The sequence below is a fragment of the Lithobates pipiens genome, unplaced genomic scaffold (assembly GCF_037356315.1).
Source record: "Lithobates pipiens isolate NorthernLeopardFrog02 unplaced genomic scaffold, aLitPip1_a1.2 Scaffold_3, whole genome shotgun sequence".
NCBI classification, from domain to species: Eukaryota; Metazoa; Chordata; class Amphibia; order Anura; family Ranidae; genus Lithobates; species Lithobates pipiens.
The window spans coordinates 84,237,102-84,251,454 of NW_027507790.1; the positions used below are offsets into that span (position 1 = coordinate 84,237,102).

The 14,353-nt window shown below is 46.0% G+C and overlaps 1 protein-coding gene across 3 annotated transcripts in view; it reads right to left on the reverse strand.

Moving 5' to 3' along the window:
- Positions 1-1,023: 1,023 nt before the first annotated feature.
- Positions 1,024-14,353, reverse strand: part of RNF34 (ring finger protein 34) — a 72,590-nt gene continuing 59,260 nt past the window's right edge. For all 3 annotated transcript variants that reach the window (XM_077461981.1, XM_077461979.1, XM_077461980.1), the window contains 3 exons: positions 13,473-13,674; positions 6,416-6,445; positions 1,024-1,444 (listed from right to left, as the gene is read on the reverse strand). In XM_077461981.1, coding sequence (XP_077318107.1) covers positions 1,257-1,444; positions 6,416-6,445; positions 13,473-13,674 — 420 coding nt within the window. In that variant the 3' untranslated portion in view covers positions 1,024-1,256. The remainder of the gene's footprint in view (positions 1,445-6,415; positions 6,446-13,472; positions 13,675-14,353) is intronic.

Consider the following 14,353-nt stretch of genomic DNA (forward strand, 5'->3'; position numbering starts at 1 on the left):
TTGGGCAGTGCATCACTAAGCCTCCATGGCTCAGATCTGCAAGGCCGCAACTTGGTCTTCAGTCCATACATTTACCAGATTCTATCAAGTAGATTTAAAAGGTTATGAGGATATTGCCTTTGGGTGCAGTGTACTGCAGGCTGCAGTATAAGGCCTCTATTCTCTTGGTGCCCTACTTTTGTTGTGTCTCCCTCCCTTCAGTTGGCATTGCTATGGGACATCCCACATAGTAACTACTATGGCTTTGTGTCCCGTGATGTACGATAAGAAAATAGGATTTTTATAACAGCTTACCTGTAAAATCCTTTTCTTTGAAGTACATCACGGGACACAGAGGTTCCTCCCTTCTTTGGTATACACGTGTATTGCTTTGCTGCAAAACTGAGGTACTCTTAGTAGTGGGAGGGGTTATATAGGGAGTGCACTTTTTGTCTTAGGGCATGCCAGTATCCATCAACTGAAGGTGGCCTATAACCCACATTGTAACTACTATGGCTCTGTGTCCTGTGATTTCCATTTTAAAGAAAATGATTTTTTTACTGGTATGCACAGCTCTGTGTATTGTTTGAGAGGTTTGCTAGTAAACTTTTTTTTTTTGCAAAAGAGACAAAGTACTGTATGTCTCTATAATTGAAAAAAAAAAAAGTATACACGCAGAGAATCTTTTTTTTTTTTTTTCCTCCATCATAGTCTCATATCGAAAATGAAGAGGCTACTAAATTTACCAAAATACTCATACGACAGAATACAACTTCGGGAGTGATGCAACGTGTTGTATCGTAGTGTGTTCTTGTGTTTTATGAGCATGCATGGTCTTGCTCTATGAAAATCGTATAAGAAATTTTTGTGTTTGTCCTTTCAGATAAACGGTCGAGATTGGCTCTTGAAAGCAATATTTTGCGTCTGACTTTATAAATACGTGTGTACTAGGCTTTTAGAGAATTTTAAAATGCTCCACTTTAAGATTTGAAAATCATCAGTAATGTGGATATTTACTTTAATAAATTTGTTTTTAGCCTTCCATTCCACAAGTAAATTTTTTATTTCTTAGAATGAGAGCATTCATTCCAGATTCATAAACACACACCAGCATGCAGTTGTCTGAACACTTCTCATGTATACATCCTAACTGTATTACAAAACATCTCTAACAACATATCACTCAGAAGCTATACAGAAAACCATTTTTCCTTTTTACACACTTTGAGCCCCAAGACGAAGATCCAAGTCACACACATTTTATTTGGTCTGGATATTTAAGATTTGAAGACGTGAACAGCCCGCACCACGTACTGTCGGCAGATTGGACACTCGCTCATCCTCTTGCCACATTTGGTACACGTTACCATATGGCCACACTCCAGGAGAACGCAATCGATTAAAGCATCCATGCAAATACGGCAGAGGTTATCATCATTACCAGTCAGCTGCAGCCGATCTCGGTCTGAAAGAGACAGATATGTTAGAAAGTGTATCCAGGAGGAGGTGGGGAGAGCTGCAAATATGAAAAATTAAGATGTGCATAGAACCCATATTACTTCATGAGCAGACTAGTGTTATAATGAGTAAGAGTGTCCATGGGCATGAGAGAATGCTTTGTTCTTGCTAGGCAACCATCTCATGTCTGGGTGGGTCTGAAACCCTTCCCAACCACTATTATCCCTCCCCCTCCACTGTTGGTTTTACACATTTTCTTCTAATTTTATTTTCATATAAGCTTTGCGAAAGATACATAGCTGTTGTGGTGGTGTTTTTTTTTTTTTTTTTTTTGCCATCAGCCATCCCAATTCTTAAGCTAGCCATAGATGGTTTGAATCTGTCCCTGCTGAACCAGCAGAGATTTGATTCATGTATGGGCAGGCTGATTGGATTGAACTGAACCAGCACGTCCGATTTATTAGCATGCAATTATTGCAAGCAGCCATAGCTGCCAGCAATAATCACTGTGCTCTCCCAGGAGAGATGGCTCCCTGCAACCCTACACAAAAGATAGCATTTTATGCCTGCACACAATGAAGACAAGCCCAGGGGAAAAAAAATAAAATATAGGATTTTTGTATGCCCTGTAAAATCCTTTTCTCTGAAGTTCATTGACGGACACAGCTCCAGTAATCTTGACCGTAGGGTTATTACGCCACCTTCAGGAGGGGACTAGGCAGAACATGTAATACATGTGAAAAACAGAACTTTACAGTTCCACCCAGGGGGAGGTCCCTCTGGTAATAACCCCTCAGCTTGCTTCCTGCAGCTCAGTACGTCAACAAGCAGTATATCGTAAACCAATACGAGAGGAGGGTGCTGTGTCAGTCAATGAACTTCAGAGAAAAGGATTTTACGGTGATACACAAATCCTAATTGCTCTTTCGTTCACTGACTGACACAGTGCCAGTAATCTTGACCGGAGGGACGTCCCCAAACAGTGTCATAACGAGGGGTGGGAACAGCAACATAACTTCACCCACAACCAGCGGTGCTCCTTAACAGGGGAGTCATCATACTAACCGCATGAGAACTTGCAGTCAACAAATGCAACAGTGCATTAATACTCAAAAATAACTTTTTCTTAACAGAAGAAAGTGTAGAATTGCAACATTACAAGGCCGCTTGCAAAACTTTGTGGCCAAAGCAGGCATCAGACGATGCGCTTACATCCACTTTGTAAAGGTGTGAACGGACGACCAAGTCGCCGCCTTACACATTTGAGCGACTGACGCTTGATGTCACAAAGCCAAAGAGGTCCCAATTGCCCTGGTGGAATGGGCTGTGACAGGAAAGGGGGGCACCTGCCCCTTCAAGGCGTAGGCCTGGATCACAATTTGTCTGAGCAACCTGGAAATGGTGGCCGACGAGACCACCATCCCTTTTTTCGGACCAGCTACCAAAACGAACAGAGTCTGGCTTTCGGAAGGGAGCCGTGGTAGACAAATATACCCTTAGAGCCTGGACCACATCCAGGGAATGAAGGGCCACCTCCTTAGGATATGTCGGTTTAGGATACAGAGATGGTAACACAATGTCTTCATTGATATGAAAAGCCGAAACTACCTTTGGTAGAAAAGAAGGTTGCAGACCCAACACTACCTTATCCTTGTGGATAACCAGATAGGGCGACATGCAAGACAAGGCTGCCAGTTCCGAAACCCTCCCGGCTGATGTAATGGCCACTAGGAAGACCACTTTCTGAGAGAGTCAACAAGGGAATTTCCCTGATGTTCTCAAATGGCGGTTTCTAAAGCGCAGATCGCACCAGGTTCAGATACCACATGGGCACTGGAAGGACTACAGGCCGGACCCCTTGTACAAAAGTGCTCACTAGAGTGAGACGCCAGGGGTCGTTGGAAAAAACAGCCAAAGCTGATATCTGTCCCTTAATGGTGCTTAAAGCCCATTTCTGGTCTACTCCTCGCTGTAGGAACAGCAGGATCCTGGAAACGGAATAGGTGCGCGGACGCCACCCCATCTCCTCACACATGGAGATATAGGCATTCCATGTACGATGGTACATCTTCCGAGAAGAAGATTTTTGTGCCCTCAACATAGTTGAAATCAGAGTCAGGCAGGCCCTGGTTCCTTAGCACCTGGCTCTCAACAGCCATGCCGTTAAAACCAGCGACGGTAAAGCAGGATGGAGAATCGGACCTTGACACAGAAGGTCCTCCCGTAATGCTAGTCGCCAGGAAGCATCCGTAACCAGGCTTACTAGGTCGGGGTACCAGGGGCGCCGAGGCCAATCTGGAGCAATCCGTATTACTGGAATCCCCTCGGCCTCCACTCTGCGGTGGTAGCAGTTTTAGCGGAGGAAAGGCATAGATCAGTCGGTAAGGACTACACGGAGCCACCAGCGTGTCTGACACGTCTGCCTAAGGATCTCTTGTCCTGGGTACGAATCTCTGCACCTTCTGATTGAGATGGGAGACCAGGAGATCCACGTCTGGTGTGCCCCACCATAGGCACAGCAGCCTGAACACCTCCGAATGCAACGCCCATTCTCCTGGGTCCAGCAACTGGCGACTTAGGTAGTCCACCTGCCAGTTTTCTACACCCGGGAAGTAAATGGCCGACAAGGCCGGTACATGTCACTCTGCCCACTGAAGGATGTGAGCGACCTCCCATGCTGCAGCCAAGCTTCTTGTTCTTCCTTGATGATTGACATATGCCACCGCTGTGGCGTTGTCTGACTGGATCCTGATCGGACGCCCTCGTAGTCTCATCGACCATGTGGAGAGGCATAGCCTGATCGCTCAAAGCTCGAGCACATTGATCGGCAACTTGTATTCCTCCCCCGACCAGAGGCCCTGGGTCGACTGAACTCCCAGTACTCCACCCCAACCAGTCAGGCTGGTGTCCATTGTGATCACTATCTAATGTAGAGGTAGGAACGACTTCCCAGACCGAAATGCTGGGGACCTCAGCCAACAGAGCAGGGAGTGCCTGACTGACTGGCTCACCAGAATTTGCCGATCCAGGGATAACAGAGATTTGTCCCATTTTGTCAAGATCTCCTTCTGCAAGACTCTGGTTTTGAGTGGAAAATGAGGGCCCTTGCCTGCGGCGTGGCTCCTTAGTCTTTCTGGCCTGTGGGAGCAAGGTGCTCTTCCCACCTGTGACATTTTTAATGTCATCCAACGAGGCTCCAAATAGCCGCTCACTAAGGAAGGGTAGATCCGTCAAGGCTTTTTTAGATGTCTGGTCCGCAGACCAGCATTTTAGCCAAATCAGGCGCTGCAGCACAACTGCTGACACTGAAGCCCTGGAGAGCAAAGAAAGTGTATCCAGGGCCGCGTCACAAACGTACTTAAGGCCGTGCACTAACCGGTCTGCTAGTTCAACGCAGACATGAGTAGCCTGCTGCTTCTCCAATTCACGGTGCAACAGTTTTGCCCATTCAGTAAGTGTCTGCGACACTAGTTATGTGGCCAGTACTGGTCATATTGCTGACCCCACAACCGTAAACAAGCCTCTGCTGTTCTGTCGCTAGGGTCCTTGAATGCAGGAGTCCCCTCTACCGGGGTTGTGGTTACTTTATTTAACCTGGATACTGTGGGGTCCACGACCGGGGGAGCTGACCATTTTTTACGAAGACTCTCCTCAAAGGGGTATCGCACCATCATTCTTTTGAGGACTGAGAAGGTCCGCTCTGGGCTTCCCCATTCCTTGTATATGAACTTATCAAAATAAGTCAGATCCGGAAACACCTTAGGTGTACGGGCTGGCTTACAGGACCCAAAAGGGACCACTACTTCAGCAGAGGATCGTGCTGTATCCTCAATTTTCAGGGTATTACACCAGCTGTGATAAGTGCTCCAACTAGCGATTTGTCTTGCGTGGACCTGGACGGGGAATCATCCTCACTGTCCGATCGGTCCTGGTCATCTGACACATCAGAGCAGGCGGGACCCGAACAGTGCTATGGCGATCAGCACATGCAGAGCCTCCAGACACCCAGCGACACAGACACCCAACACAGCCCCCAATCTAAAGTCAGAGCCCCCACGGAGGACCATGGAGGACCCCTGGCTCAGGTACTGAGCCCAGCCCAGTCATGCAGCATCCCCCACGGGGGGTGGGGGGGGGAGGAAAATAGGGACAGGGAGAGAAGAGAGGGACCCCCTAATCCACCTCCAGTGATGCCCAGCTGCTCAATGCCACCGAGGCAGGAAGAGCTCTACTTACCATCTGGACGAGCTGGGGACATCCCACCACAGACCCACTCCCGAGCAGTATGGAGTGGCTGCTGGACACGGCACACTGTGACAAGGACATCGGTAGTCCGGTCATGTGTGCTCCGGAGCGTTGCGCTCACCATCCGCTGCTGGAGCCTGAGGGGCATGTCGTGGTAGACCCAGCGCATAGCTAGGGTCTGCACATGCTTGATGGCCAGGCTGGGGAGACTACAAGGATCTAGATTATCCAGCCTGTCACCCAGCCGGCTGTTGATAGCAGATCACAGGATCTAAAAATCTTGCGCAAAAGGCAAAAAACAGTCAGCAAAAAAATCCCGCAGGGAGCCTAGGTCCTTTTCCTTCACTAGGCAGAAAAAATTGAGCTGCAGGAAGCAGGCTGAGGGGTTATTACCAGAGGGACTGCCCCCTGGGCGAAACTGTGAAGTTCTGTTTTTTCACATGTATTACATGTTCTGCCTAGTCCTCTCCTGAAGATGGCATAATAACCCTACGGTCAAGATTACTGGAGCTGTGTCCGTCAATGAACGAAAGAGAAAAACAAAAACCCTTCCTTACTCTATCCAAAATGGAAAAAAATAAAGTTTTGACTTTAGTTACACTTATAATATTCCCCACATATTTGTTCTTTTGCCCACAAAGTCCTGCAGCCAGACAGTGCAGATTTACTTTATGGGGAAAGCAAAATGCAGATCTCTGGTGTTCACGTTTTGTTAAGATAAAATGTAACAAACCTTGGTCAGGTTTGAATTCCAGATGTTCCACTGAAAAAAAAAAATATATAAAAGTAAGATAACTACAAATATGATTATAGAAATAACACCATTATTTTTTTAAAGCTGATCTGTATATAGAACGCATAAATTATATATAGATGTAGATTATGCACAGGGTATTTTCAATTACACATGAAAGCCAATGCAAAAACTTGTTCTGAAACAATAGCAGTGCAGCTACTAGATAAGAATTCCTTCCTAGATGATTCTCTAGGTGGCAGCAGTGACAATGGATCAGTTTGCTAATTCGCTCAATCAGCCCTATAGAACATAGCGAGAATATATAAATCTGCAGTAAAAAGCCACATGTACTCTCGCCATAACTGGAGGTATATCTAAATAGTGCCTTTAGCACACAGAGAGAAAAATAAGTAGCAAAGGAAGGAACAGTTGTGCACAAGGTATTTCCTATGAGAAGTGTGCTCAAAGATCTTTCCTATATGTGCCACTGCATCAGACTAGAGCAGCCTTTTTTTTTTCAATCAGTGCCATAACAAAATGCCTAAAAATCGTCAACAAGCTGGCAAGTGGATCAAGCCTGCCCTTTTTATGTTACACAAGCCCGCGTTTTAACAACTGTCTCAACCAACATCATCACTTGATAAATAAGGAGCACGTCAAGTGCCTGCACAGCATCCTTGTTTGCTCCTTTTTTTTTTTTTTTATCACTACTGGGGTCATGTTAGCTGCACAAGGAAGAAAAAGCAAGAGAAAAAAAAGATACATTGGAATACTAGTCAGTATCAGTGTATACTATACCAGTGTATATTTTTATTGTAAAAATAAACCTCTAATGTGTGTGCTACATGTGTGCATGCTGCCGCATTACATAAGCCTATTAGTTTATGTTTTCACATTTTAAACTGGGGTGTCTCAAGATTAGGTGCATCATTTTAAAGGGTGTCTGAACTGAAAAATAGGATTTTTATATACAGCTTACCTGTAAAACCCTTTTCTTGAGAGCACATCACGGGACACAGGAGCTTCATTACATAGTGGGTTTTATAGGCACCTCTGGTGATTGGACACTGGTTAACCCTCAATTAAGGAGAATTCCTCCCTTATATAACCCCTCCCATATGAGAGGCACCTCAGTTTTGTAGCAAAGCAATAAGAAACCCAAGAGGGGAGGGAGCCCTGTGTCCCGTGATGTACTTCTCAAGAAAAGGATTTTACAGGTAAGCTGTATATAAAAATCCTATTTTCTTGATCATACATCACGGGACACAGGAGCTTCATTACATAGTGGGATGTCCCAAAGCAATGCTCAGTTTGAGGGGAGGGAGACACAGATCAGAAATATAGACAGCCATGGCCCGGAGGATCTAAACTGCAGCCTGCAGTAAACTGCGCCCAAAGGCGATATCCTCTTGTCCTCTGACATCCACCTGATAGAATCTGGTGAATGTGTGGACTGATGACCAAGCTGCAGCCTTACAGATCTGAGCCAGGGAGGCCTGGTGATGCACTGCCCAAGAAGCACCTACAGCCCTGGTTGAGTGCGCTTTCACTGGAAGAGGAGGAATCTTCCCCTTTACACTATAGGTCTGAGAAATAACCTGTCTAATCCACCTTGAGAGAGTGGATTTTGATGCCGCTTGGCCCTTCCTAGGGCCTTCCGGCAAAATAAATAAGCAATCAGTCTTTCTTATCTGAGCAGTTGCCTGAAGATAGTTACTGATTGCCCTTACCACATCTAAAGTGTGCAAAGATTCTTCTGCGGACTGTGGATCCGGAAAAAAGGATGGTAGGATTAGATCTTGATTCAAATGGAATCCAGAAACCACCTTAGGCAGAAAGGACCTGTTGGGACGCATTACTTACCCGGTCCTTATGAATAATTAGATACGGTTCCTTGCTGGAGAGAGCTGCTAGCTTTGACACTCTCCTAGCCGAGGAAATGGCTACCAAGAAAACCAATTTTTTAGTCAAAAGAACTAATGAAGCCAGATGCAAAGGTTCAAATGGTTGCCCCTGCAAAGCTGAGAGAACTAAATTCAGATCCCATGGGCATACCGGAGGTTTGCCTGGCGGTCTTATCCGCATGGCCCCCTGGATGAAAGCCTGAACAAGGGAATGCGCTGCAAGTGGCTTCTGAAAAAACACTGACAAGGCTGAAATCTGCACCTTGATAGTGCTTACGGCTAAATTAGTTTCTAGGCCTGACTGGAGAAAGGCCAAGATGCTGCTAATGACATACTTTCTAGGATGCCATTCCCTGAGTTCACACCAGGAAACATATGCCTTCCACATTTTGTAGTAAATAAGCCTGGAGGCCGGCTTTCTGGCATTGACCAGAGTAGAAAGGACTGGCCCCGAAAGCCCACGATCCCTCAGAATGTGGGTCTCAGCAGCCAAACCGTCAAATTCAGACTGCGTAAAGCAGGATGGTATATTGGACCCTGTGAGAGCAGATCTGGCCAGAGAGGAAGGATCCATGGCCTGCCTACTGCCAACTTCATGATCTCTGCGTACCAAGGTCGCCTGGGCCAAACCGGGGCTACCTCTTGATTCTTCCCAGGAACCGTGACAGAAGCGGGCACGGGGGGAAGGCATAAATTAGATTGTACTGATTCCAGGGAACTGTCAGAGCATCCGACCCCCGAGCAAGAACATCTCTTGTCCTTGACACAAATTTGTCCAGCTTTCTGTTGATTCTGGACGCAAACAGATCTACGTCTGGAGTACCCCACCTGTGACATATGTTCTGAAACACGTCGGGGTGCAGAGCCCATTCTCCTGGGCACAACTGTTGGCGGCTCAGAAAATCCGCCTGCCAATTTTCCACTCCTGGAATGAAGACTGCAGAAAGGGATGGAACATGCCTTTCTGCCCAGGCAAGTATGCGATTCACCTCTTTTTGTGCAACCAGACTCCTGGTACCACCCTGGTGATTGATATAGGCCACTGCTGTGGCATTGTTGGACTGAACCCGAACAGGGAGACCCCGTAGTCTGTAGGACCACTTTATGAGAGCCATATAAACTGTCCGGATCTCCAAGACATTTATGGGCAATAGCTTCTTGATCGCAGACCATTTCCCCTGCGAGCACGTCTCCTCCAACACTGCTCCCCAGCCTGTCAGGCTGGCATCTGTCGTAATAATCTTCCATGGAAGAGGAAGAAAAGTTTTGACTTTCAGCAAATTCTCGGTTTATAACCACCAAACGAGACTCTTGCGTGTCCCTGGGGACAGACATAGGAAGATCCAAGGCCTGGGGCTTCCTGTTCCACGCCGCAAGGATGCATCTTTGCAGAGGCCTTGAGTGGAACTGGGCGAATGGAACGGCCTCGAAGGAGGCGACCATTTTCCCTAACAGTCTCATGCACAACCGAATGGGGGAAGATCTTCTGCCCAGAATTAGGCGCACCAGACCTCCAATGGCCAAGGCTTTTGGCCTTGGTAGAAACACCCCGCCTTGAGCGGTGTCGATGACCATACCCAGGTACTCCAACCTGGTAGCAGGCTGTAGGGATGATTTTTCTAGGTTTATAATCCAACCTAGGCGTTCCAGGTGGTCTAGTGTTCTGGTAACACTGTGGTTCAGGAGCGCTACTGTTTTCTCTTTGAGAAGCAAATCGTCTAGATAAGCCATGACGGCTATACCCTGAGCTCTTAGGTTTGCCAAGAGAGGGTCTAGAATCTTTGTGAAGACTCGAGGAGCCGTAGCGAGCCCGAACGGCAAAGCCACAAATTGAGAATGGCGCCGCTCTACCGCGAACCTTAGATACTTTTGGTGTGCGGAAAATATTGGCACATGAAGATATGCATCCTTGATATCTATTGATGCCATAAACTCTCTCCCTTGCAGGGAGGAGACCACAGCGCGTATTGACTGCATTCGGAAGGACCGGATGCGTAAAAATCGGTTCAGATCCTTCAGATCCAGGATAGGTCTGACACCTCCATTTGGCTTTGTAACGGTGAAGAGATTCGAGTAAAAGCCTGAACCCTGTTCCTTTGGATCCACTTCCACTATCACCCCCTGGGATAATAAGTGATCTAAGGCCAGGAATAGCGGTCTTTGCTTTACTGGATCCCTGGGGATCCTTGACCTTAAAAAGCGAGAAGGTGGAATCTCCTGAAACTCTAGCTTGTAACCCAGAGATACCGAGGAGACTACCCACTTGTCCCGGATCTCTTCCCGCCAGGCTTCTGCAAACTGCAGGAGCCTTCCCCCCACTCGGCTGAGCGGGGGCGCCCCTTCACAAGGAAGCTTTTGGGCTCTGCTTGGCAGGCTTTCGCCCCCAAGTCTTTTTCTGCCCCTGGGCCCGGCCTTGAGCCTTTCCTGTAGAGGGAGATTGGGAAGGCCGTCGCCACTGCTTAGAGCTTGATGCTCCGGGAGAGAGAGAACGCCTAAATGATGGACGTTTGCTCCTTTTGATTGGAAGGAGAGTAGATTTACCCCCTGAAATTCTTTGGACGAACTTGTCTAATTCTTCTCCAAATAAACGTTCCCCCTTAAATGGGAACCCAATCAAATGCTTCTTGCATGATAGCTCAGCTGCCCAATCTTTTAGCCATAGGGCCCTTCGCATGTGTACCAAAAGGAGAGAAAAACTAGATACTTGTTGGACAGAATCCAAAATCGCATCAATCATAAAACACAGAATTTGAGGTATTACTGCATAGTTCTCCACTTCCTCACTGGGAAGGAGGCCAAGCATCTGCTTAACTTGTTCCTTGAGGAACTGACACTACCCCATGGCTGCGACTGTAGGTTGCACTACTGCGCCAGTCATGGAAAAGGAGGCTTTCAATAAGGTTTCCAGCTTCTTATCAGTTGGATCCTTAAATACCTGAGCATTATCCAAAGGACAGGTCAGGTTTCTATTCACGCAAGAAACAGCCGCATCGACAGATGGGACCCCCCCATTTCTTGGTGAAACTTTCCTCCAGAGGATAAAGCATAGAAAACCTTTTAGGAGGAGCAAACAGTTTATCGGGATGTCCCCAATCCTCATACAACAATTTATCCATTAAGGGATGAATTGGAAAGGAAAAGGCAGTCTGTGGGATTTTCCTGACTCCCAGGGAAGAAACAGAGGACGTAGCAACCTCAGCAGCAGGCCTTCTGAATGTGGTATGCACCAACTCAGTATAATATTGCACCTGTTTTCTGAGTGCTTGGGAGGAGGGGACTCTCTCCTCTTCCTCCGATTCATCCGACTGCTCATGATCCCTGTCCCAAGATAGGGATCTCTCCTCATTGTCAGAGGTGTCATCTGAAAGAGGAATCTCAGCAGAGGGAGTGGATCCACCCCTTTTCCTGCTATCTTTTAGGGAAGCTGAAATAAAATTCATGATTCTCCCTTCAAAACCCTCCAATGTAGCCCTAAGGGAGTCTTCAGTGACATATACCAGGGCTGAAATATTAGGAGAGGCTGCAAAACCTGACAGGGGCACTGACTCATCCTGTGAGGCTGGCTCCAGTCTTGCAGGGGGGGATGGTAACCTACAGGCATTTTTAGAACCCCTAGACCTAGGCGGTGATTTACCAGTGCCTTTGTTACCTCCCCCTGAGACCCTCTTATGAGTGCCAGTCCTAAGCTAGAAAGCAGAGGTACTAGTACAAAGTGCAATCACTGTTGTGCTCAAAGTCTCACAATAAATATATATGCTTAAACTGCACAACCTGATGCTGAGTAGGTGTCTTAGGTTTGCCTGGATCCAATCCCTTACCTGTCCTCGCCGCAGGAATTGCTGAAAACAAACAGATTCCAGCCTTCACCCATCACGGCGGGCAGAGTTGTGCCAACCTTCAGGATTTTTTGGGGTTCCTTCTCAAAGGAACCTCCTTCCTGGACCTTGTAAAAGACTCTGCCAGAAACTTTCGTGCCACTATGTAAATAGTACACCAAGTCTGGTTTTCCCAGAGCCCAGTCTTCCAATAGGAGAGGACTTACAGGCAAAACCTAGTTTCTTCAGATGACGAGGCCCGGGTACCATACCATCTTGGGAGTCAAATATCGGGCCGAGATATGGATCCAGTTTGTTGTAGCCCTTAGGCCCCCACAGGGACCTGCACAGAGCTTTCTTCATAGCACATGTTTTACCTGACCAACCACCACAGACACTGGCGAAAAAACTGAGGTGCCTCCCATATGGGAGGGGTTATATAGGGGAGGAATTCTCCTTAATTGAGGGTTAACCAGTGTCCAATCACCAGAGGTGCCTATATAACCCACTATGTAATGAAGCTCCTGTGTCCCGTGATGTATGATCAAGAAAAAGGTTTAGAAACACTGGACTAGACCATCACTGTGCACTGTGGATAAACTGTACTACTGCTATCTCATTTAGATGCAAGTTTTAGCATGAAGATTTTCTTACAAACATGACTTTGCATAGGACAAGGCAGTTCCTCCTTTTTTTTTTTTATTTATTTTAGTTTATTGAACTAAGGCTGATACATCAATACACGATATATAGAGATAGAATAAATCCTGACATGATAGACATGTGTGTTGACGTCAAAATAGAATAAAGGATACCATGTTTCTCCTAAGACTTGTAAAGAGTTTGCAAACAAACCAACAAAGGAAATATAACAAAAGTCACTGTGCAGTAATTGAGTGTACCGGTGTATTTTTTAAAAATATTTACCATTTAAATTAAGAAAAAAAAAAAATTCTAACTTAGCAGGGTGACCTCGGGCCGCATATTTTATTCAATATACTTTAAGGGTAGAATCTGGTTTACTAAGCACTTCCAAGCATTCATTTTTAAAGAGTTTAGTGGAAATTCACAGTAACCCCACTATTTTTCTGGCATAAAAGAAAAAAATAACTAAATATGTTTTATGGAATTTTGAGAAATGAAAGTATGGAATCTGTGACCAGAAGGCTCCATTTTTTTCACAGGCCTAAACCATATGTAGCATATTATCTGCTTTTTGACATCTGTGACAATGAGTACTTTGACTATTTTAGAGAAAGTAGCTTAATCCTCTTATTCTTTGCTTACAAAAAGTAATGCAGATCTAAACCTATAAAGAGCAAAACACTAACGTACAGGACTTTCTGTTCTCCTCATTCTCTCTGTACAGCCGGTTGACTTTCTCCACCAGCTCCCACTTTTCACAGCAGCCTGAGTAGTTGACAAAGTTGCGAGCCAGGATTTCTTTCAGCTGTCGGATTGTAAGCGCCTCAATTTCATCCAGCGTTGATAAATCAGACAGCGAGGCTCTCGCCTGTTTTCGCGGGGGATCATTAGCCTAAAGAGATTTAGCAAAGAAAAAAATGGATAGTATGTATTTATTTATGTACCCTTTTCACATTCTGTTGCTACCTGCAATAGCTAATGTTTACAGAGTTCCTTTCTGCCAGTGCCTACATCCCTGGTGTATAATATAGGAAGATATACTGCTCTGAAAGACAGCAAGGCCCTCCACTGCATTTCCTTAGAACCACAAATCTGATCCTTTACACCCCTCCTTTAAGCCACTGACTTTCATGTGAGGGAAGAATTATTTCCCGCAAAAAAAGGAGTATATATACAGTATCTCACAAAAGTGACTACACCCCTCTCACATTTTTGTAAATATTTTATTATATATTTTCATGGGACAACACTGAAGAAATGACACTTTGCTATAATGAAAAGTAGTGAGTGTACAGCTTGTATTAGTGTAAATTTGCTGTCCCCTCAAAATAACTCAACACATCAATGACTAAACCTCTGGCAACAAAAGTGAGTACATCCCTAAGTGAAAATGTCCAAATTGGGCCCAAAGTGTCAATATTTTGCTTGTCCACCATTATTTTCCAGCACTGCCTTAATCCTCTTGGGCATGGAGTTCACCAGAGCTTCACAGGTTGTCACTCAGTCCTCTTCCACTCCTCCGTGATGACATCACAGAGCTGGTGGATGTTATAGACCCTGCGCTCCTCCAC